At 36.7% G+C, this 25,190-nt stretch overlaps 1 protein-coding gene across 15 annotated transcripts in view; it reads left to right on the forward strand.

Moving 5' to 3' along the window:
- Positions 1 to 25,190, forward strand: part of R3HDM1 (R3H domain containing 1) — a 50,520-nt gene that overhangs the window by 16,033 nt on the left and 9,297 nt on the right. For 4 of the 15 annotated variants that reach the window (XM_027461238.3, XM_072040725.1, XM_072040721.1 and 1 more), the window contains 15 exons: positions 627 to 705; positions 2,224 to 2,283; positions 2,373 to 2,513; positions 5,038 to 5,146; positions 5,246 to 5,341; positions 6,785 to 6,822; positions 6,905 to 6,955; positions 7,098 to 7,324; positions 9,930 to 10,184; positions 13,527 to 13,681; positions 15,200 to 15,301; positions 17,788 to 18,048; positions 18,805 to 18,925; positions 22,960 to 23,114; positions 23,669 to 23,817. In XM_027461238.3, coding sequence (XP_027317039.1) covers positions 627 to 705; positions 2,224 to 2,283; positions 2,373 to 2,513; positions 5,038 to 5,146; positions 5,246 to 5,341; positions 6,785 to 6,822; positions 6,905 to 6,955; positions 7,098 to 7,324; positions 9,930 to 10,184; positions 13,527 to 13,681; positions 15,200 to 15,301; positions 17,788 to 18,048; positions 18,805 to 18,925; positions 22,960 to 23,114; positions 23,669 to 23,817 — 1,999 coding nt within the window. The remainder of the gene's footprint in view (positions 1 to 626; positions 706 to 2,223; positions 2,284 to 2,372; positions 2,514 to 5,037; positions 5,147 to 5,245; positions 5,342 to 6,784; positions 6,823 to 6,904; positions 6,956 to 7,097; positions 7,325 to 9,929; positions 10,185 to 13,526; positions 13,682 to 15,199; positions 15,302 to 17,787; positions 18,049 to 18,804; positions 18,926 to 22,959; positions 23,115 to 23,668; positions 23,818 to 25,190) is intronic. The other 11 variants (XM_072040728.1, XM_027461250.3, XM_072040730.1 and 8 more) reach the window with 7 other exon arrangements.

The following is a 25,190-nucleotide window of genomic DNA, read 5'->3' on the forward strand; positions in this document are numbered from 1 at the left end:
GGATACAGAACTCTGGAAGGTGCTGGTGTAAGGAAAGACTTGGTGTTAGAAGTATTTCTTTCAGTGACACAATGTAACCTGGAAACACTTGTTCCAAGTCAGACCTTTGTGGGACTTCTCTGAAAATTTTCAAATATCATGTTGTGAAAAGAAGACCAACTGAACATGGATTTTTAGTAGTGCAGAACAACAATAATGGTGATTAAACTGTTAGATACCAACTTACAGTATTTCTTTGGGCAGCATCCAGTAATTCTGGACATCAGCTAGTGGTCCACAGAAGTGCATACAACAGTGCAGTGGAGAAAACTTGGGGGGTTGATGGGAATGACACGACTCAAGGTGATATGCTGCTTCAAAATGTATAGCAGTTTGTTAATAGATTGACAGCATTACTGGAGCTTTTGCCTTCTGTATTACACTTCAGTGGGAGAATTGGGGAGGTCATACTGGGTTTTCTGTTTTTGTTTTTTTTTATTTGAGCCTTTTCTTTGGAAAATGAAAGTATCCAGTTTAGAATAACATGCCTATTAGTTCTGATCCATAAATAATATGTTCAGCAATAATTGAGGAAAAATACTTTTTTTTGCAAAGTGTAATTGTGCTCTCTTCCCCCCTACCCTTAGATTCCAGCCAAGAATACACAGATTCCACTGGTATAGATCTTCATGAATTTTTAGTAAATACGTTAAAAAACAATCCCAGGTAAGCATCATTAAGCTTAACTTTGTTCTTCTGTTTTGTTGTTACCTGAAGTATAACACCACATTTTGTTCTGTTCTTTTTGTTTTTTTATCTTTCCTCTTCACTGACATGTAGCGCTAGACATTTATTTAGGATGAATTTTTGTTATGGAGGCTATCTGAAACACCAGTCCACGGTAATTTGTGTGTTATGTGAATGCAGGTTCAGGACACTGAACTGTTTTAAATGGTATTCATGTTTAATAAACAAATAAGGAGTTCAGATAGAGTTTTAGAGTCTCTTCTGTATTTAGTTCTAAAACTTATACTTGTTTAGCATCTACTTGTTAGGTACCAAACTACCTTTTACTTTTGTCTGCCTTTTAGTGAATTTCTAGACAAAGGAGTTTCTTTTAAGCTGTACTATATAAACCATAGATCAGTATACATTCAGTCTGCACATCAGAAACCAAATCTGACCTTATCCAAGTCCATCATTTAGCAAGAGTTGACATAATTTGGTTGCTTTGAGGTTTGGAGTGCATTGTCTTGTTTGTTCTTTTCCTAAACAGGGTTTAATACTAGGTCTGTGGCTGTACATACAAGGCAAGAAATAAACTTGCTGTAGTTGCGCTGCTATCGCAAAAAACTATTCCACTGCTATTTGTTACTCGTGCATATTATAGTTAGCATTTCCCATGTGATAATGTATTGGGATTCTGCTTTATTGAAAAAAAATTTTTGAAGAGGCTATCATAAGTGTCCAACAGCTTTTAGTCCTATAGAGTAAAATTAGGAAGCACAGACCTGTGCTAGACTCATACTTTGGCCATATTGGAAGTCATAAATCTTCACAGTGAAAATAAGAATCGCAGATGAAGACCTACTGTAGGCCTTTATTCTTGCAATATCTGAGAAGCTTAGTTATCTGATGCATGCAAATTATCAGCTGTGGGACAGTTAATTTTATTATATGTTAATGATTTACTGAAATTGGCATAAGCGTTTTTAAGATACTATTTTATAGTGTTTCAGCTAATGTTCCTTTCAGTCAGCTTGAGTTTTAGCTTTTTCATATTATCTTAACATCTCAACACATAGTAATTTATGCTGGTTTTTAACCACTTAAAGTGCCCTGCTTACGGTGTATCTCGATGATCCTGTGATGTGTTTCACAATCCAAGGGTCAGTTCAGACCTCTGCAAATCTCTGCTAATGAGAACAAACCTGGTCACACTTTCCCTTCTTTCTGAGTCTTGCCAATGATTGTGCTTTCTATTGGGCAGAGATTACTTGGAGAGTCTTTGTACTCTTATTTCTGAGATAAAAACAGCTCGTTTTAGTAGGTGGGTTCAATAAAATACAGCTTAGTGAAAAATGAATAGTTTCTCCTAAAAATCCTGCATTTTGAGATTCGGTGGTCCTATTTAGAGTCTTCAATCATCGCTTGATCACAGATGTTATCTGTGTATTCTTAAGGTGAATACAGCTGCAGTTATTGGAGTGTCTCATATGTGAGCTGCTGTGTTTTTATTTTCAGGGACAGAATGATGCTGCTGAAATTAGAACAGGAAATTTTAGATTTCATTGGTAATAATGAGTAAGTACTGTATTCTTATAGGAGAAAAAAAAAAAAAAACTGAAGAGCGTTCCTGTTTATTTAATAAAGCTACTATTCCTCTCTTCCAGAGTTCCAAGAAAAAAGTTTCCCCCAATGACATCTTACCATAGAATGCTGTTGCACAGGGTAGCTGCTTATTTTGGATTAGAGCACAACGTGGACCAGAGTGGGAAGTCAGTCATAGTAAATAAAACTAGCAATACAAGAATGTAAGTGTAAACGTCTTGAAAAAAAAATTCTTGGTACACAGATTAAACACCTGGGATGTGCAGTGATGCTGCATCTGTAGCAGTAGAAGTTTGTCTATTCATTGGGAAGCATGCAGCAAGGAGAAAGGTGTTTCTGAGATCTTCACTGTTTATGCTCCAGATAATGTGATCTGCTTCACATTTAAACATTCAGGGAGGAAAAAATATGCTATCTGTAGATCAAGGTTTTGTTGCTTTTCTTTCAGAGATGCTTTGTGAACTGTGTTTCCATAAAATATGAATTTATATCAACCATTTGTCTGTTTAAAGATTTACACCAGCTTCAAGCACATTTTTTTTTCCTTTTGGGAAGCAAAACAGCCCTTAGAACATGGCCGCTTTATAACAGGGTGAACATAGGGGAACAGACTTGGAGACCTGGCTACAAGATAGATACTGTAGAAATATATATATATATATATATATATATATATATATATATATATATATATATATATATAACAAGATAGGTACTATAAAAATCTAATGGGAAAATTCAGGCATTGAAATCTGTTGCTAGACTAATGTTGCCTTCAAGTCACGAGCCTTACAAAGTAAACGTAGCAAGGAAGACAGACATCTCATTAGTGGAAGTGTCAGCCAGGTTAACTGCTCATGGCGTGCTAGTTTGCTGTGACAGCTGGGGAGTTCTTGGAGAAACTGTTAGAAAAATCTGTGTTTAAAAATACAAGCATGGGGGTCACAGCATCTCCAAAACTCAAGTAGTTGACACTTTCATTCCAAGGACCTAGCTATTCTGTCTTCTGTGCTTGTTCTGTCTCCTGTTCTTTCTCAGAAAGATGAAGGATTAATGTGTTTGGTATGATAAAGTTTTGTGTTACCTAGTTTCTGGTTTTAGCTTTGCATGACATTTTAAGTACTGTGATATGAGCATGGAAACAGGAGTTCACAGCTCCTGCATTCTAATCCCAGCCTCTATAGACTACCCATAGTTTTGGAGGAACAAAATCTAATTATCCGCCCTCATTTTAGAGTCAGCAGAACTAAAATAATATACCACATTGAAATTTCAATTAAGTAGATAGTTTCCTCCTCAGAAGTTTTTAGAAAAACATGTAGAGCCTAAATATATGTTAAATAATTTATGTATTCATGTATGTGTTTCTGCTTTGGCTATAAATTCTCTATTGGAATATAATTATAAAGCCATGCATTTCAATCTGTTGCCTTAGCATCTACCATCATCCCTAGGCTGAAGATTCACACATTCAAGTGTGGAATAAGAACTATTAAAAGATGAATTAATTTTTTTCTAAACTGTATTAAAATAGCCGATTGCCTCTGGAAGCCCCCTGTAGGTGTAGTTACTAATTAGCAGGCATTTCATCTAACCCGCAGACATTAAGAGTCTTAATGTTTTCAGTATTCTTATTTTAAATCACTTTGGATATAAAATAAGAATTTAGAAAGAAAACCTTGGAGATCTGCTCCATGTTGAATAAAACCAAACTTACCTTTTCCTCATAGGCAGATTCCCGGCTCCAGCGCCGATCAGTGATGTTACTGACATCAACAACCCAGTGCGTACTGGCACGTCTCAGTGGAGTGGGAAGTTGGTGATTGCAGGGCAGTAAATTCAGGGACCTTTAAAAGAAAGAGGTAAGACAGTCTAAAGGTTCTCTGAAATGCCTGCTAATTATGTTTGGGCATCCAGTATCTAATAGTTAGGCTTGGCTGTTGTACAGAAGAAGATCTCCTGATTTTATATATATGCCCTGAGTAGCGAAGAGTAAACAGAAGAGTATACATATGTCTTGTTTTTTAATAGGCAAATTCTTCCTGGTTATCTGAGATTATCTCTTACAATAGTAGTAGTTTTATTGTCTAGGTATTTGTTATCCAAAATTGGTGACAAGATTGCAAAATACTGTGTTTTCTTTCCCAATGTAGATGAAGTACCGAAAGAATATATATAATTTGTTGCTTCATCCTCTCACTATGGTCTTGTGAAGCTCTTGCTTTCCTGCATTTTTGTATCATTCTTCTCTTGCTTATTTCTCCTTAATTTTGTTTTAGAATCTTCTAAGTTTCAGTGCTTTCTTCTCTCTATATCTCTTTATCTTCTGTTTTCCCTTGAAATGAACTGAGGTATTACAACTGTAGCAGAAAAAAAAACCTTTCTTCACTTCTGTGCCTGCCCAATATCCATTGCATGGCACCAGTCTGGATTCAAGAACACGTCTGGTTCCCCAAGGGCATGGTTGCTTGCCACCTTAATTGGAAACTGGAGCAAAAGTTTTGGAGGAGGAGGAGATTTAAAAGCAGGTTTGTTATGTTTCAGGAACAGGAGTTGTTAGGTGTATTCAACAGTGTGTATTTTTGGTACCTTTTCATTGTTTAGACAACCAAAATCAATCACTTCTGTTAAACAATTAAATATATTGAATGCATTTCAGTTGGTTCCACTGTGTATAGTGTATGTTTACAAGCCCATAAATCTTCTCTTTCTAACAACTTTTCATAGACCTGACCAAAAGTTTTGTGAGCATATAAAGGATGAGAAGGGTGATGATTTTCAGAAGCGGTACATCCTTAAAAGAGATAACTCTAGTTTAGACAAAGATGACAACCAGGTAAATCCATATTGGTTATTTTTCCCTTCAATTTGTTATATTTGATTGTGTATTTATACTATTTTCACGTAGAAGTTGACACTTTATCACTTAATTTAGATGAGAATACGATTAAAAGATGACAGAAGAAGTAAATCAATAGAAGAACGTGAAGAAGAATACCAGAGGGCTAGAGAAAGAATATTTGCACAAGATGTATGTATCAAAGAAAATCTTAATGTACAAATACTTCATACATATATATATATGCGTGTGCTTCTGGTTTTTGTTAAGAGGTGCTTCCTTCCAGGAAACTTTCTATATCTGAAGAGGGCTGAGCAGATAAGAATCATTAATGTGGTTTGAGTGAGTTTTAAATGATATCGAAGTCACAGAAAAATCTTTCTTTAACCATTATTGCATGAATCCCGGGCAACCTTCAGGAATGATTTTGGTGAATTATTTAGCATTATCTACTTCAATGCAAAAGCTTGCCCCTTACTGAAATTTAAGTTTAGTTCTGGTAATGCAGTGTAACTCAGAGCAATATTTTTTGTTTGCTTGTTTATTTTAAATAACTTTTTCTCACTTGTGTCTATTTCAAATGCACCTTATGACTAATCACAGTAAAATGATTTGAATTCTCACACGTGAAAAATGAGTCAGAAATCTGGAAGTCCAGTCTCTTGACTGGAGGTAACAAGTAGGATAAAAATTCTGCACCTGTAGTTTAGTTAATAGGTTTGTGGTGTTGATGATGTGCAAGCCATAAAAATATACTAAGCTGTTCCACACTGTCATATGATGACATTTTGTAAACTACAGTTCAACTTTACATTTTTTTTCCAAGTAATATGTATTTTAAATAATACTGACTGAAATAAGAAATGCGTCTTGAAAAAAGTTACTTTTAATAATCTACTTTTCCTGACATTTTCTGTAGCTTTCCTACATCCAAAACCAGATTCGTATTCTGAAGAAAGTGTAATGAGCTCTGTGAGGCTAATTGGCTATATTCAAATATGTTCCAAAAATGTTTTTTTGTTCACCCTACTTACAAAAGGATAGACTTCTAGTTTTAAAATGACATTTTTCATACTCGTTTACCATATGTTGTACTCTTAGAAAGCTTTTTACCTTATCTTAGAAGTCATTAAGGACAATGCAATTAAGTTATTAAGAGCCTTTTTGATCATATATTCTCTTTCCTTTTAACTGTATCCGTGTTTGTACCTAATGAGTTCGGAAAAGTTACTGCAGTAGCCAGTAGTATTGATTCATGCTTTCAAGAAGAAGAAAGGGCACCAAGGTCTTGTTAGCAGACTTGTGCAGACGTCAACTGGAAGTTGCATAAGGGAGGAAAGGCCCCCTGTAAAGAACTGTAACTTTAGAATAGTTATAATGCTATCTTACTCGTATCAGTGTTTTTCTGAAGTTAACTTTTATTTCTTGTGCATAGGTGGTCTTACATTGTTTCTTCCCCATAACGTGGAATTACTCACCAAAAAGGTTGTTTTCAAGCAGCTTAATATATAGAGAGGGTTATAAAAGTCCATACATAATATAAAAGGTTTTAAATTGCACCTTGTTTTGTTACTGTGCCACAGTAGGGGTTCCAGATGCCATTAATGTAATTTCTACACTTTTTTTGCCACTCAGTCCCTGTGTTCCCAAGAGAATTATTTCACTGATAAAAGGTAAGAGAATTTGCAGTTCAATTCTGTTTTGTTTTTCTGTTTTCTTAATAAATATTAAGCTATCTTATTAAAATGTCAACAGAATCCAGGAGGAAGAAACTAATAGTACACAACAAAGACGACAGATATTTAGGTATTTGATGCATTCTTTAAAAAAAAATAAAATCCCAAAGTATTCTGCATGCATTTCACCTTTTTCTTTCTTCTTTTTTTTTTTTCTTTTCCCTTATTTTGCAATTGATGCTTGTGCTAAAAGTTTAGTTTATAACTTACAGAGTCAATAAGGAAACATCAGGGAGATCAGCCAACAGCCATCAGAGCAGTACTGAGAATGAGCTGAAGTATTGTGAACCCCGTCCCTGGAGCAGCACCGACTCTGATAGTTCCATCCGCAATCTGAAGCCAGCTGTAACGAAAGCCAGCAGCTTCAGTGGGATATCAGTTCTGACAAGAGGAGATAGCTCTGGAAGCAGCAAAAGCACAGGCAGGCTGTCTAAGACAGGTATTACAAAATCTGTACAACTACATAGTTCCATAGCAGTGAAGTACCTGATGGTTTGAGACGTGATGAATATTGCAGACATGTGCATAAGTAGTGGCCTCAGTCTTGTAGGTGCTCCGTGCATACAACTCCCTCTGGACGCAGTGGGTGCTGCATACATAGAATGACTACAGACCTAGGCCTATAGTGCAAAACTGCCTCGGAGAACTAGAATTCAGGTTACAAATTAAATGAAGGCTTTTGACTTTGGAAGTAGAACTTAAAAATGCATTACAGGTGGCTTTAAATTAAGCTAAATGCATTTCATCTGATACAAAGGATTTGAAAGGACTTACCAACATAAGTACTTTATATGAAATAAAAACATATTTGGAGTTAAACTCTAGTTTCAGTGGGGCAAAGCTGCTTTGTGCAGCCTGAGGAAACTGTGCTGCTATCCTACTAGCTAGGAAAAAACAGCATTAAAACCTATGATCTATTAATTATATCTGTTGTGGTATCTTTCAATGCCATTGTCAGAATTTAAGTGAATATGTCTAAAAAGTTTACTTAATTCTTAAACTGCTGAAAAAAATCAAAAGAGACGAACAAAGTGTACTGTTTAATTGTAAGATTCAGAAATTTTGGGGTAAAATACTAATTTTATAAGGTTTTGGATTTCAAAGGTGTGCTAATATGTAACTGATGTCAAAACAATCTCAGAAAATATGGGTACAATTCTGTAGATCAGAAATGAAATTTGGTAAATATTTCTGTTCTGAATGCTAAAGTGATTTGACACAATAAATGAGCTTGGTTGTGGAGAATTTTGAGGCCTGAAGGGGATAGGAGGGTGACAGATGTTCTACTTGCGAATTTGAAGTAGAACTTCAAAAAAGCAGAATGTTTTCTTGTCTGTATTGTGCTTGGCTTTGCTATTATTTATAAAACTGATTTCTAAGTAGAAACCATTTAAGTTTTTGCTTTCCCTGAAACCACCACTACCTCACAGGTACATGGCCACACTTCTGTATCTTAATGCAGTAAAGATTGTTTGTCTACTGTGTACTTGTATAAAAATGTATTCCAAGAGTACTTCTACTGATGTTTCAAAACATGTATGTTCGTATAAATCTTTTTTCTAAATTGCAAGAAGGTAAATGAATTCTTAAAATGTTGCTGGAAACATTATTTTGGCATTTGGAGAGTTAACGCTCCGAGTTCAGGATGCCTGTGTTGATGCTTCACTGCAGCTACAGGTGGTGGTGATTTAGCATGTGTTGGGGTTGTTTCTGTTTGTTCATTTTGATAAAGGGTGTAATTGGCTTTAATTATGATAGCATTAGCCAAATTTCTCTGTATAATCTAGAAGTGGATATGTTTGTAAACAAATCGAATCAAAGTAACGGGTCAAGCAAGGCTTGTTTAACAGAGCTGGGATATGCTGTTCTGCCCAATTTACAATTGATAGCTTTGTATTTCACTTCATCTAGCAGTAGAACAAAGGCTAACAGGCAGCATCAGCAAATGCTTTGAGCTGTACTAATTTTTCATACTAACAAAATGGTTGCAATTAGAACTCGTTGTGAAGGACTTAAAGGACATGACTTAAAATAGTAGATAAATTTCATCACAGCCCTGTTTGAGTCTTGCTTTCTCTTCTAGATTGTATAGAGGCTGCTAATAAAGAGCTCTTCAATATTTTGTTTCCAAGTCCTGCAAGTATCATAGCAAAGACTTACTAAAGAATATGTTAAACGGTATGCTTAGAGACTGTGCAGTTCTGTAGAACACCTCATATTGGACTTCTGGATTATTGCTTTTGGCTGCATGCATTGGCTTTCAGAAAGCTCAGGGTCTGGTTCTCCACTGCCTTGCAATGTTTATAGCTATTCATATCTGTAAAATAATTGCTTTCAGTAAGCTCTTTTATATTCCTTTCAAACTTTGAATTGTTGCTTTAGACTATTTTTAAAACTACCATATTACCTTAACTTATTTCCAGCTCCATTCCCAACGTGAGCCTGAAAATTGGGGTGACGTGGGGGAACAACAACAAAAAAAAGGGGTGTGTTGGGGGGGTTTTAGTATTCTGCAATTTGTCCAGCAGGTGAGACAGATCTGACATCTAGTAGGCACAGAAAAGTGGTCATTGCTTGCATGCAGGCTGTGTCTATGTAGCACATAAATTTATGGCCTGTGCACATGCAATCAATCCTTTGAGCCTGCATGTGCAGAGCTCTGGTGTATCCAGACCCTTGGGTACATCAACACGTATGTGTGCATCATCTGGGAATAGCAACTAGTTCTGTGAATTGTGGAAGAACTGCACCATAGCACATGTGCACACATACAGGGACATACTATCTGTCCAGAAATCAGGTCTAGAGATGATCACTTCTCAGTGCAAAGCAGTGCTGAATTGACCCTTGGTTTACAGAAAGAGTCTTGTAATGGCATTCCAGGGGAGATAAAGGGGGACTTCATTGGAAGGGCACTGTTTGCTAATGTATTTATGCTAAGCTTTAAGGGTAAGCGCTTATGAAGCATATACATATATGTATATAAAGTGAGTGTGATGTTTCTGTCTCTAGGTAAAAACAATTTCTCATTACTCCTTTCCTAGGTTCAGAGTCTTCTAGTAGTGTAGGGTCATCCACGGGTTCTCTTTCTCACACCCAGCAGCCTCTTCCACTGCCAGCTCTAAGCCAGCCTTCTCATGGCACGCCTGCCGTCTATCCAACTGTCAGCACTAGTAACTCTCTTTCCTTTGATGGTGGCATAAATGGGCAAGTGGCACCTACTAGCACTAGCTTCTTTTTGCTTCCCTTGGAAGCGGCAGGCATACCACCTGGCAGTATTCTGATCAACCCGCAAACAGGTTGGTACCGCTCGCGGATGTTCTTGTTACAGTTGAGAACCTGGGCAAAAGTGTGCGAGTGTTTACGTGAGACTTAATTTCAGTATTGTTCTTTTTATTTTTTGGTGTGTGTATCTGTTCAGTGTACTAATTTTAAAAAGAGAGCATGAGTCTTGGATAAAAGGGATAAGTAAACTCACTTGGGTTTTGATATTAAGAGTTTTAATTTATACATACTATCTTAATGGTGACTAGCACAAACTATGAAAATACTATGATTATTATCCAGAACACAGAATAATTAAAATTCTTTTTTTTTTTTTTTTTTTTTTTGTGGGGAGATGGAAAAGTCTTTTTTCCAGTGCTAGTATAAAAGTTGCGGGGAGGGGAGAGCTCCTGAGCAAGTATTCACATTGACTTGAAGGAATCTATCATCCTTCATTTTGTTTGTCACAACATACATTCTTTCTCTGTGTACTCATGACGCTGACTTAATACAAGAGAAAGAAATGAGGATGAGATTACATGCTATTTTTAAACTTCTGTTTCAGTTTAAAACAAGATTTAAATCACTGTTGCTGTATTTGGCCAATACTGATATTTTCAATAAGCAGTGGGAGAATGATACTTCATTGTGTAGATGCAGAGATGTGTAACTACTTGTCTGGATTTAAAAAAACAAAACAAACAAAAAAAAAACCTTGGTTGTAGAAATTAAGAAATCCTGAAATTTTTATTTTTACCTTTTTTGTGCAACCCATCTTTATCATTACACTAAAATTAAAATATAATCATAGTCTAAAGATTTGTTTTGCTTGTAGACAAGGAAATGCTTTAGGATCTCTCCCATCACTTTGTAGATACGCTTTATTGTATTTGAATATAATTGCATGTACTTTTTAACTAACTTTTTCTCACTAGTGCTGCTAAAATAATTATTAAATTTCTCTCCTGAAACTAAATAGTTTTATATTCTATTTTTCTTCTTTTTTTATGTAACTTGGTTGCCATTCTTACATATGAAACTAGAGAATCTTTTTTAGTTAATGATTCTGACTATTGGGAGGCCACCTAAGGGCTCTTAAAAGCTTCTAAACAAATAGTTAAAGCTGGTCCTGCTAGAAGCTATATGTAGCATATCATCTTCCTAGATAGCTGTTGAATTTGGAGGGGGGTGTATTTGCTGTCTTATATCCAGCTTCTGGACATAGCACTACTGACTTAGCTTTTCTGGTCCTGATGGATTTGTTGCACAGCTTATTTGTGAATTTTCCGTTGTGTGAAGACAAATGTGACTAGTGATAAAGTTTTGCTAGAGCAATAAATTCTAGCATTTGTGTATGCTAGAGTATTCTGTGGCTTACATCAATACGAAGAATGCTGGCTGTCATTTTTATGTTATGAGTTTATAGCATGACCATGCTGAAGTCTTTGGAGTTACCAAACAACAAAACAGATAACTGCAGGTATAGCAGGCAGGACGCTGTCAGTTAGAAAGTAGCGGCATCTAAAAGATGACACAGCTTAAGCAGTGATTCTTTTTTTTGAGTCATCCTAATTTGACTTATATGTCATCGCTTTGCATGTGATATTAGTTTCACTTTCTTCCTCCTGTAGTGTCGGTCGTTTTCCCAGTGACGTTGATGAGGCTTCCACATACAGCAGTGAGGAAGGGCAGAGAAAAGTAATTGTAAAAGAGTTTTCATCTGCAAACATTCCTTTTACTCACACCCTCCTCAGTAAAGGCAGCAGGATTGTAGAACTGACTGTTCAATGTTCATTTAAATTAGCTTGACTTTCAAGTTGTGGTGATTCTTATATTTTATTTATTTTTAATGTATTTAGACCAGCCATTAATGTTCTTTCATAATAGAAGATTATCTTAATATCTGACTGTGTAGCAGAAGCTCAAGCGCAATTCCAGAGCGAGGAGAATCTAGGTTCAGCTAAACTTTTGATTTCTAATGTAGTGGCATCATCACATTCTGTAACTGTTCATTTGGCTTTACTGTTCCAAATGACAGTCAGGGTTCAAAACCCATAGATGAGTTTGTCAGCGCTTCTGACAGAAGATCTCATAGGCATAGGTCAAAGGACTTGTTCTTAGCAATTGAGGACCATGCTTGAGAAAAGTCAGTTCTTACTCGGTCGCTACAGGAAACATGCTCCAGGGATTGCTAGTTAAGTGGTAGAAAGAAATCCCGTTCCTTATTTACATGAATATTCACGATTCTAGAACGTTAGAGAGGAATCCATTAAGCTATATTGAATATAGCTTCACCACCTGCAGTGTGTCTGTGCTGCTTACTTTTTGTAGCTGTGCACATGCTTCTCCTGTCTCGCATCAGCTGCCTCAGTCCTGTCTCCAATAACTTCTGGGTTGGCCACTTGCTTTGAAATGGGATGGGATGAAGAGGTCTGAGGGAACATTACAGTCTGCTTTTAACAGGACCTGGGATAGGATGCAAAGGCTTTAGTCTCAGCTTATGCCTCTGGAAAGAATCCCACAAAGGAAAATATTTATATTGGAGGAGGGGAAAATTTACAGGAGTCTTTGGACCTTCTTAAGCATCAAAATGAGCCAAGGCAAGCCACGTGTCATTAAGCAGCTAGACCGAAACACAGGCCCTTGCTGACTAATCTGTTGTTCCTTTAGTTCTTTTTTTTTCCTCCGACCCAGACAACCAAATTAATCACTGTTTGCTTACAATTTACTTTTAAATAGTTTATTTTTAAGAAGTTTTGCAGTAGTCCAACGCTGTAGTCTATGCTGAAGATGCAGACTATTAAATAGGAGAATCATTGCTTATTTTATTGAAGAGCCAGTTCATCTATGAATAGGGGAAGAGAGTACTTCAATCTTACTAAGTAGCAGTTATAAGAGTACAATTGCAGCTACCGTTTTATATATATTTTATAAAAATGTTTGCCTTTAAGATGTCCAGTGTTCAAACTGATTAAAGAAGATTCATTTAATTGTCTTTTTAAAAGGTTTTTAAAACAGTGTTTTTATTAGGGGTTTATTACTCTTGAGTTTTTTTAGTCTACTTAATAAAAATGAATTTTTAGCAGGGTATGACAAATATTTATGAGTGATCACTAAGTAAAGACTGGGTTTCTTTGTTTACTTTAAACACATGTCTTAGCTGCATGAAGTTTGGCAGTTAAGGCCCTTTTAATCATGGCAATTCTAAACGTAGTTGTGGGGATTTGGCATAAATCTTGCATGAAATGGTGTGGCTTTGTTTTTAAATTGTATTAATTGATTCGTTTTGCTTACTGTAAACACATTTGTCTTCATTTTCTCCAAACTTGGTTAATACAGCTGCCTGTCTCTGGTTGTGTTCTTTTTCAACTTCCCAGGTCAGCCGTTCCTCAATCCAGATGGCACTCCTGTTGTCTACAATCCTCCTATGCCTCAGCAGCCCGTTAGGACCCAAGTGCCTGGACCTCCACAACAGCCACCTCTTCCCCCACCACCTCAGCAACAGCCAGCAGCTAATCACATCCTCTCACAGGTGCACATGTCAAACACATGCTGCTTGTTCTGATGATTGATGCTGTCATATTGCTGTCTGATAATCAGGGATTAGTAGGGCTGCTCTGGTGACGCGTATGTTAAAAGCAGCAGCAATGGCTGCAGAGATGAGTGGGGCTGGGCTTCTTCCCCACAACCCTCAGAACTATCAGTTCTCCCAATAACTGAATGTCGTAGGCAGCCTTTTCTTATAAAAACAGAAAACTAAAGAAAAAATAGTGAAAATGTTACGGTATCAAGAATATAGCATGCCTAGATTGCTCTGGAAAAGGAGTTCTGCCTTCATCCCGTGTCACACTTAGTCACACACACACACAAACACCCCTAGCATACAGTCACATAGTCAGCAAACTGGGTAGGGAGTTAATCCAGTTGAAATCTCTTTTCATTAAGGTTATTTTTCAGTCTGATGAATTCCTGGGCCATACTGTACAAGCAGTACGGTGGCACAAAAGAGGTGGTTTAGGACTGGTGGGTATGAATGCCTCTTTGGTAGTACCTTGGCTTACCCTACTTAGAAAACCCTGTGCTGAAGAAAAACCCCATGCTGAAGAACAGGCTTTTTTATTTTTCTCATCTTGCACAAGAGGAATTTGGTAAAATAAGCCAGATTAAAGATGACTCAGCCCTTGAAGAAGAAAAGAAAAGTGAGCAATGTGTTATAGGCAGGAGAAAGTAGAGTTCTACCTCTTTTTGCAGCAGCTATTTCAAGCACCAAGGTATTGGCTATAGTCCCCTGTGGTGTTTTCAAATTGTTCTCAAGTTTTGTCAGAAAGTTATTTATAGAACTTTATCTGGCTTTATCCTTGTCCATTTTCCTTGGCTTAAATCTTCTGTTCAGGCTACCTGCATGTGACACAGTAATGATGGGCTGTTTTTGAAACAGGTTCGTTTATACAATTTCTCTCTGTCTGATCTACAAAAGCGTGCAGTATTTGTAGTTTTCTTCGCAAATCCTTTACCACTTCTATAATTGCTTTCTCAATGGCTGCTGGAGTTAAACCTGCTCAAAATATTATTAGCAATGATAGATCTCTGATGTTTAAATAACCCCAATGCATACAAAATATTTCAGTGTTGTTGGATAAAGGAAAGTAATACGTTCTAATCTGTGGTTAGTACTAGATTCATTCTGTATTGAGATGCTTTAAAATAACTTGTATTTAGAATGCATGTGCAGTTCTTATTTATAATTTCAAAAGAATCTCTCTCTCAAATAGTATATGCTAAATAGAAGCAATTTGACTTATTTGTTATACATAAGCTCAGAAATAAAGCAAATGCATTTCTGCTGGGATACAGATATTGAAAATTACGTTTATTTTAATTCTGTTCAGTCTTCAGCTTGATTTAATTGGGGAGAAAATGTATCCCTTCCCTCTCTGGTAATGACTGGAGCACGGTTGCTTTTTTTTTTTTTTTCCTATTACAAAAGACTTTGTTTTCACTTCTCTTACTCCTAATGTTAACCATGTTTCTAAACCTGTTATTTCTTCAGCCTATCCGGCCTCTGCAGCCTTCTTCCCAGCCTGTTCAGTACTCTGCAGTCTCTTATCCACCCCCGCTCCTGCCAGTCTCCTCTACCCAGCAATATTCTGTGGTATTATATCTTCTGTTCATTTCCTCTCTGCATGGGTTAATCTTTAGTGGGTGCTGACCTTTGGTTGGGTTGTTTGTAAGTGGTGTCTGATACCAGTGTAATGACTGGCTGGCTTCTTAATCGCAGTAAAATATTACCTGAGTGGTTGAAAATAGTTCCTGAGGTTTTACCCTCTAAATTTCAAGCTCAACAGAAATACATACAATTGGACTATTCCTATATACTTGTATTAATTGATTTATTTTTTTTTTTTTCCTTTGTAGAGGGGAAGCTTTTTCAAAGTTTTGTTAGCCAGTCAATCAATACCTTCTATGTCTTTCAATTAACTTTTCTCCATCCTTTCTTCTTGTTGCTATGTCTGCTCTCTCTTCTGCTGACCCCTAATCTCTTTTCAGGGATCACATGTACGGTGTTGTTGTTTTTGTGGTTATATTTTCTAGCCTCTTTGCCAGAACTTTAACACTCCCAGTTCATGAGCATCCAGTATTAAATAGATGGAAGCTGGAAACAAAAAAATTAATATTCACTAAGAATCTTAACACCAAGACAAAATGAAGCCTAGGAAAGAAGAAAAGTTACCCAAAACAGAATATAAACTGGGGTTTGGGTCAAAAATTAGGCTTCCCAGCTTTCCATGCAGCTCTACATGTTATACAATAGCTATTTCAATATGTATTCAGAGTATTTTGTTACTGGTTTTGGTATTAATCAGAAACATTGTCTAGTAATAAATATAGATCTGAATTCAATAGGCTGCATATAATTAAAACTGTATTATAAGTGTTATCTGTACTTTAGATATACAATCCTAAAAAGGAATTGCACCTCACAAAGGGTGTATTGTTTTTAGCAGTGTTGTTTCTCATGGTATTTTAGAGTTTGAATACATGTGAATTGCATTGAAAATAACTTAACCATTCTCATCTCATTAACTGAGAAGGTAATTAACCAATGTGAACTTCCTACGCAGTTTTAGCATATGAATAAATTGCTGCCTGTGGCAGCTAGTTCAAACATAGCTTAGGTTTCTGTGCTGTAATTTGCAATCATTGTTAGGCATACGTTTCTTAAAACAATGAAACTTCCCCAGGTTTATAATAGTTTCAAACCATTTCATGTTCAGGAAATGAGTTGAAGTACTAATTGTGCTGTCAGCTTCAAAAATGTATTTCTACTTATGGCAACTTACATAATGTAGGGAAAAGGAATGATGGTCTAGGCTCGTAATCTAAATTGAACACCTTCATAGTTGGTAGCAGGAAAGTTTGCTTTATCCATGTCTGGCAATAGTGTTTCAATGGTTGATCATACTTGTACTGTACCTGTTGTTGTGGGAAGAATTGACCAGATCAGAATTAACTTGTATTCAGTGTATAACATAAATAAACTTGCGGTGGTGCTTTAGCCATTTGTAAAAGTAATATTTAATCAGAACTAAATATCAGGATCTCTTCTCTTAACTAGATATTATGGGGAGCAGAATGTAAAATCCAGTGTAGAGAAGTATTATGGTTGCATTAATAGGCCTTATCTCAAAATGAAGTGACAACGACAAGTTAAATAGTTGATACAATGAAAATAAGTCTTTTTAAGATGTAAAGGTATTCTAAATAAAGTTTTAAGTGCAAATTCACATTTCTAGTATTTAACTTCATCAAACAATGTGAATATAGATCCATAAAAGACAGAGGTTGAACTTAGATTTTGTCAATTAACTCATATTTCGTCATGTTGTCTTCAAATTTTTGAGTTTCTTCACATTTGGATTTTACTTGTGAACCTTCATTTTTAACAAAAGATAATTTATTAGAGATCACTTCTTATTTTCAGAATGCTGGTAATCCATTTGATGCTGAATTGCTTGAAAAGAAAAATGCTTGGGGTTACAGGAAGAGGAGTTTCATATTCCATGGGACTCCTGCAGTGCTCAGTGCTGTCAGTACCATAGTTTCAGATGTTAATAAAATACAGATAATGGGTAGCCGCTAGAATAGATTTTTGCAGCTGTTGGAAGGATTGTTGTTTTTTTAGCATGACAAGTATGTAGTATAATACCAAGCTAGACAAATGTCTCTTGTTATCCAGGATTAGAGCCTCATTAACTGAAAATTAAAAATTACTTTAACAATACTGTTGCCTTCTGCTGTCTTAACTGCGGGTTAATGTTATTACTCAGGCTTTGGAGTCCAATCAGAAAATAAATTGAATTCTTACAATAAGTAGATAGAGGCAGATGTGGAGTGAGTAAAGTCTCTCAACATGGATGTTCTTTCCCACTGTCAGCCCTGAAGATAATTTGCTGCTGTGTTCTATCATGTGCCATCATCCTTCCTCTTGCTGTTTGGCTGATGTTGTAATTTGAGACATTCCTATATGAAAATTTTACTTACTGAGCTATTTGTCTTTCACTTACTGTGATATACTTACTTTATTTTGAGTACCTGTGAATGTAATTTTTGCTTTTTTTTTTTTTTTAACAACTACAGCAAGACAACCTAGGATCACAATTTAGCCATATGAGTCTTGCCCGTCAGCCACCTGCTGATCCAGCTGAACCTCATACCACTATGTTCCAGTCCACTGTAGTCCTTCAGCCCCCACAGCAGTCTGGTTATATCATCGCAGCTGCTCCACCTCCACCACCCTCTGGCCAACCAGTTTCTACTCAAGGCTACTCTACGTCTAGCCACCCTGTCAGCCAGCAAGTGCTCCAGCAGCAGGGATATATGCAGCAACCTGTGCCACAGGTACAATGGTTCTGTTTCCAGTCTACCAAAAGCTAAAATTAAAATATGATGATGCAGTTCCATTAATGGGCTTTTTATATGCTGTGGGGCTCCCTGTTAATTTGTGGCTGTGTGCATTTTTTTTTCTCGTTTGTGTTTTGAAATGAATGACCTTGGTTTACTTGAGGAGGAATAATCACTCAGATTTGTCTATTTAGCTAGTTAAATAAAAACAAACAAAAACCATAAATATCAGAGCACTGTGTTACTGGTAGTGACATTTTAAAACTAGCAAATGTGGATTTTGTACATCCTTGTGTTCTCCATTGTTTTCTAGTGTCTCAGATGTTTCCTTATGCAAATTGATCCAAAGATCCTGAATCTGCTCCCATCTCCCCTCCAACCTTCTCCATGGTTCCACCACGTAGTTATTGCAGTTTAAAAGTAGCAGTGCATTACTTTCCTCTGGCATTGGCTAAAATGACATGTATTGTCACCAGAGACTGCTAAAAACAGTTCATGAAAATAGTGCTGATGTAGGGGAATTTAGTGTTTTGGAACTTATTTCTTCTACAATGAAAGTACAAGAAATCAGCTGTTAAAAGAGAGACTTTATATAATACAGAGTAAGTATTTTTATTTGCTAAAGCATTTAACATTAGTTGCACCATTAAAGTTTTGCACCTCTTTTATTGTGTGCACCTCTTTTTGTGTTTATGTGTATGCCTGCTACAAACTTGCAGGTAGTACATCTCTTTAATTGTCATTTGTCTTTAGATGCCAGCTTGTTATTGTACACCCAATCAGTACTCGCACTCCAGCCAACAGTATCGACCTGTTTCTGTCCATTACAACACGCAGCAAAACCAACCATTGGCACAGCCTGGACAGCAGACAGGTTTGTTGAACTTAATTCAGCATTTTGAATACCTTGGGTGTGTTTTTTCCTGTTTTAAAGTGAATAAATAACTTTAAATGACGTAACGCTGCAGAGATACACCTTATCACCTTATCTCTTGTTTTGAAGCTTTGGTTACTAATTTTAGATGTGGCATGAAAACACTGCTATGCAGACCATGTTGGTAATACTGTCATTTATTTTTAAATGCAGTTGAAAATAATATAGAGTAATTTTTTTGTCCTTTGACTAAAGGTATCTGGATATTGAACGGTATATATCATGAGACTTAAGTGGCTAGAATTAGTTTTCTGATCCTCCTATTTCGGTAAAGGCTTCTCTAGTGTTTTGACTTACCTTCCTATGAATGTTATCAAGCTTTGTCTGTTCCCCTGCTTTCCTGTTGTCTTTTTTTCCTTTTGAATTAAGTATAGCCATCATATTCTAATAGCCTTCATACTTACAAATATTGTTGCAACTTCTTCAGTAAGGTTTGGATTCCTAAAGCAAATTTATTTCTGAGTAGTATCTTAACTCATAGTAAAAACTTTCAGAAGTAGCTAGTGACATATGAAGGCAGAGAACATTTTGGCTGAGTCCCTTAAAAATCAGGGATTTAGTGTCATTCAGAAAGAAGGATTCATTTATTTGCACCTCCCGCCCCCCAAATCTGAGTTTAAAAGCATGGGGTGATGTGCATCAGCATTAAGATGCAAAGGGAGGAATCAGTTGCTATTATGTAAGCAAATTTGGTGCTTGTGTGTTTTCAACTGTTGATGCTTTACTTGAATTTCACCGTCTGTAACATGGACGGGTGAAAAGTAGCAGCCACAAAAATCTATTTCTGGCCTAGAAGAAATAAATATAATAACGGGAGAAAGATAGCTGTGCAGACAACTCTTACTGCTTTGATAAAGTACCTTGTGCCTCTATTCCCAATATCAAGGGATCTTGTTAGGGTAGTGAAAGGATGGTCCAGCCAATAATTCAATTCCACTCATTCCTGCTTGGTTACTTGGTGTGTGGATAGCACTAATGGTAAAGAAAAACATTTTACTAGGAACCAATTGCTACCTTGCCATTGCTGGCTCTCATTTACTGCTTTATAGACAACTCCGAATCTCCATTCTGGACATTAAAAAGGTTTCACCTTGTAGTTTTTGTTCTGCAAACTGCTTATGAGATTGTATGTTTTGTAATTACCTCTCGTGGGTTTATTTTAAACATTTGTACTGAGCTAACACAAAGCTACATCTGAAATGGTTGATGCTTACTAGCGATGGCTGGTGGTGAGCTGAAGGACAGCATGCTACTTGGCTAACGTGGCAATGAGTCCTTTGGGCTGGGGCCCTTCCAACTGCGGATATTCTGGGATTCTGGCTCTGCTCAAGAGTGAGAACAAACAAATCACATGTTACATAAAAACCAGGGGTTTTACTCATTTTGTAAAGCAGTTGCTAACTCTGAAATTGCTTTCCAAACACAAAGTTAAGTGAAAGATGACAGCTTCTGAGAGCGTGGCACCTGAAGCCACGTTTGGTTTAACATTATGAGCTGGCCTGACTTTGAGCTGTTGAATTCGGGGCCGTAACACTGTCTGAGAGGTTTACATTTCTCACAGTGAACCGGTCTCTTTTTCAGCTGCTTCCTAGCTTCCTTGCTAAAGGGGTTTCACCTGTAATATTTAGTTGTCTGTTTTTTTTGTTTGTTTGTTTTCCCACTTCTGTTTTAAATGCTTTGCCCAAAACAGAGGTATTCCATGTCCTCATGATCGTGAGGGCCAACTGACCAAAAGACCTAACTGTAGGTTGATTAAAAGTCTTATCTGAACAGCAGTTACTGTAGGAACATCAGCTGAAGTTCAACTAGCTTCTGCTACAAAACTGCCAATCATCACTGTCACAGTAATAATAGCTCTATTTGTAATAGATACCGAGCCTTATTCAGAGCTGGTTAACCAGGTTATTTTACTTTCTTGTTCTTGAATAAAAGCCATTTTTCACTCTTAACATGTTATTCAGAAATGTATTTCTATATCCTGTGGGTTAATTCCTCTTATATTAAGTAATTACTTTATGGAAATACCAAGAAATATGCTTCTTTTTGTAGCTGCTGCTTTTTGTAGCTGCTGTTCTGGAATATTTCTTGGTAATGAGGCAGTCTGCTCAGGCAGGTGCGGGTTTTCTTTTTCTGCTGAGTGTTGCATTTCTGTCATACCACTTTCTATGCAGAGGTGAAACTGGGAAACTAAAAATAGAGCATTCTTCAGAATTCTGTGGGGAACCTTCTTGGCACTCAATTTATATTGTTCCAGTTCTCTCCGCTTGCAAAATTGATTATGTCTGTCGCTGAAAGAGTCAGGAAAAAAAGCTGAAAAATATTCTCAGCGATGTTACAGTGGCGGGGAAGTGAGGGCTTTAGATTGCAGATGTAGTAATTGTATCTGTTGTATACTGCAGCTTTGCATTCTATTGCTTTTTAGGTGCCATAGATCACTTGGTAACAAAGCACATTTAAATATTTTGTTTGTTACAGATGAGAGATGGATTTTTCTATGCAGTCCAAGCTCAGTTATTAAAAATTGTAACTACTGACCTATTTGAGCAGGCATGGTTGTGAAGTTACATAGTACTCTGAAAATATTTATAGTGTCTTCTGTGTTTCTAATGAATAGCTCTCTTGGTTTTAACGAACTGAACCTTCTTCCCTTTAATTTTCTCCAGCATTATTTGGTGATGTTAACAGGCGTTGTTAGTCTTCATTGTTGCAATTTCTGTAAGAGAGATAGCCAGCTGAGACTTAATTCATAATGTTCATTGTACCTTGGATGTATGTAATCAGTGAATGTCTCTGGGTTTTGTTGTTTTTTTTTTTTAAAAAGAAAAGTGTTTGTTAACTGAATAATTATTTTCTAAATAGACCAAGCAATTTTTAAACATAATTTAAAAAAAAAAATCCATGTGACTTTTTGCAGCTGTATTGCTTTAGCAAATACATAGTTCCATATCAAGCCAGGGAGCATGGGGAATGTCAGATTCCTTGGAATATCAATGTGTCCAAGTAATACAGGACTCCTCTTGCCATTGGTCCTTCTGACAAGCCCAGATTTTTACTCTACAGTGGTAACTGGCATAGTCTCAGAAGCACAGTTAGTTATGGTTTTGTTGCTGATGTGGTAAGTATTTAAGCACATAACCTGTATGATGGAATAGGACAAAAAGAACTCATGTCCTGCATGTGTTTTGATCATTACCTGTAACAGGTACCTACTATATGCTTAAAAAAAAGTGGGAACAAGGCTGGAGCGTAATAAACGCTCAGGTGCCATTTCCTGTTTGGCACTCATGCTTGTTTTTTCTTCTTTTTTTCATTATTTATTTATATTTTTTTTATTTAGGACATTTTTGAAAGACAGCAAAGGGTGCCAGCTTAAGCAGTAATAAAGCGTTGCGGAGGCACTACAGTGGGGTGAATATGAAAAATCAGTTTGGTTTTGGTTATTGTTTTTTAAAGGACTTGCACAAGTGCATTGCACAGTGTGCTTCAGCCTTGACTCATAGGTGAGATACTTTCATCGTGGGGCACCTGAGATGCTAGCAGAATTTATCATAACCAGAATTTCAAAGCTGAAGTATTATAAACAGCCTTGTTTATAATAATAGACAATGAATTGTTTTTGACATTATTTAGCATGGTTTTTTCAAATGCTTTCAGCTTTCACCAATCAAATCAAGGTGTCAACGCATGTAACTCAGTAGAGTGCAAAGAAATATTGCAAGCATGTGAGTGCAGCCTTGCAGACAGTATGTGTGGTATGTAATGGTGGGGCCAGGTGGTTGTAAATGAATGAAATCTGTTGATTTTTTAATGTGGGCTTCTTTTTATATGCATGGTAAGTTCAACTCTTAAGAAGTTGCCAGATGTAAAAAGCCATTGGAAAATGCCACACATACTTTTTCATACAGGCAGCTCTGTATAAAATGTCTTACATTTAGACAGTACTTCCAAAGTAATATTTAAATGTATAATTTCAGGTTACCAAGTTTTGCCTAACCAGCAGCAAAACTACCAGGGGTTAGTTGGAGTTCAGCAGTCTCAGAATCAGAATCTAGTCAGTGGCCAACACAACAATGTTGGGAATCAAATTCAAGGTGTGATTGTTCCATATCCTTCAGTGCCATCGTATCAGGTGGGTAATTTACTCATAACTTTCCAGTCACTCTTCTGTACTGTTGAGTGATCTTTTTTATTGAAGTGCATTGCTTTGTAAATGCAGGAAAGCTGCAAGTACATTTTAAAGGTGACTTGGAGGAGAGAGATTTAAAATAAATAAATAAATGATTGAAGCATGAAGCAGACCTATCACAAATTGACAGATTTTATCCCTCTTGAATACTAAGTGCTGCATTAATTGTGGTTCAGAGGATAGGGAAGAAAAAGCTTGTAAGAATTCCACCCACTCCACTCCTTAACTATTGTAGAGAAATTCTTTTGTTAATTTATGGAGTCCCTTGGATGCAAAATATCCATTTTTAGGGAAGAAGGTAAAAACTTTTGTTTTATAAAGCACTGTTATTTCAACTCGTGTTATCACTAGTGTTCTGGATTTAGAGAATTCTGGTAGATCTTTGTTGTTTTGTTAAAAAAAAAAATTTTGATAAAAAATCTTAAAGTAGGTGATGGTCAAGAAGCAGAAGGAAAAATTTTCTGCACAAGAAGGTCTTAACGTGTTCTCAATTTTAGGTTTCGGTGCCTCAAGGTTCCCAGGCAGTGCCCCAGCAGACATATCAACAGCCTGTAATAATTCCCGGTCAGTCAAATCAAGGATTGCCCACAACAGGAATGCCAGTTTACTACAGTGTCATTCCATCAGGTCAACAGAATAACTTAAGGTTGGTTATTTGATTTCTCAGCAACCAGGTTTAATTGCCTTGTAGTAACTGATAGGATCTGCTACATTACTGCATGTATATTTTAAAGGTAGACTTAAAAACACTTTATTAGCTGTTTTTTTCTCTTATGCAATTCAGTTTTTGTGTCACTGCTGCATGGCTTTGTCTACTTAAATTAATCTGAGTTCTTGTTCTTTGTACTCAAACGGTTCTTAACCTTTTCTGTAGTTATGTTTGAGGCTCAGTGAATTCACCTGTAGACGTAATCCCAGATTTGTTTTGTAAATCAGTTTTATTGCTTATTCCCTTGCATCATTTACAATGGCCATCTCTATCAAACAGGGTAACTTCTGTTTGGAATTCAAAGCAGACTAGCAGCTAAGGACAGCGTCTTGCCTTTATTGCAGTAATAGGTCGTAATACATTTCAACAGAGAGGTGGAATACTGTTCTGCAGGAACTGAATAGTCTCAAACCTGTGGGTCACCACTGAGAACTATAATCATTAGACAGACGAGAAGCTGTGTGAGGCAATACATCCCACGCAGATTGAAAACTGAAACAGGTTGCTTTCTGAGTTTGGTTTGTTTCAATGGCATCTTTAAATTAAAATCATATACTTGACACATGGGACAAAGGATGGGAAAATTTTCATGTGAAGTTACAGGTGAAAATGGATTCCCAGTGGAGGCTTAAAAAGATTGTCCCTCCTTTTTTCCACAGTTTGGAGTTATAAAAACTTATTTCTCATTCCCTCAGAACATTCAGTTCATCTGTTGATGAAAACTTCAACTTTATGCTGAAGTACCAGATGCTGTAGACAACATCCTGCTTATAGTCCACCAACCTGATGTTCTGCCTCTGGCAGAATGATCAGTTACTGTTACGATAGAATCTGTTACTTACCTGTTTTTGCCCTTAATGCCATAAAAAATACCTGGCATAAATAAACTTTGTTCTTTTCTTAAGTATTACAAATGCAAGGCTGTTTCTTTCCTTGAGTCTTCTTCCATGACCAGGTGTTTTTCTGATTTGGTGAAGCCGCAGTAAGGCAACCCCTGCAGACATCTGTTTAGGCTGTGTTACTCTGCACTGAAGCATCTGAAATCCTTGTGGCAGGTTCTGTGGTGGCCATTTAACCAAGACCTAGTTACGGTTAATTAAGACAATGAATTGCCATTTTTCCATATTCTATGCATCTTTATACCTATACAGTTCTCTTTGCACAAAGGTAGTACATCAAAATATTAAATTAGTACTGTTTTTGATATACGCAGACTGTAAGTTATGGCCAAGGAAGAGCTGTGAAACTTCTGTCGTCTTCAGAAGCAGATTCCTGGGTGGGGAATAGCGGGGAATATTGCTGATTGAAGT

The sequence above is a fragment of the Anas platyrhynchos genome, chromosome 7 (genome assembly GCF_047663525.1).
Source record: "Anas platyrhynchos isolate ZD024472 breed Pekin duck chromosome 7, IASCAAS_PekinDuck_T2T, whole genome shotgun sequence".
Lineage (NCBI taxonomy): Eukaryota > Metazoa > Chordata > Aves > Anseriformes > Anatidae > Anas > Anas platyrhynchos.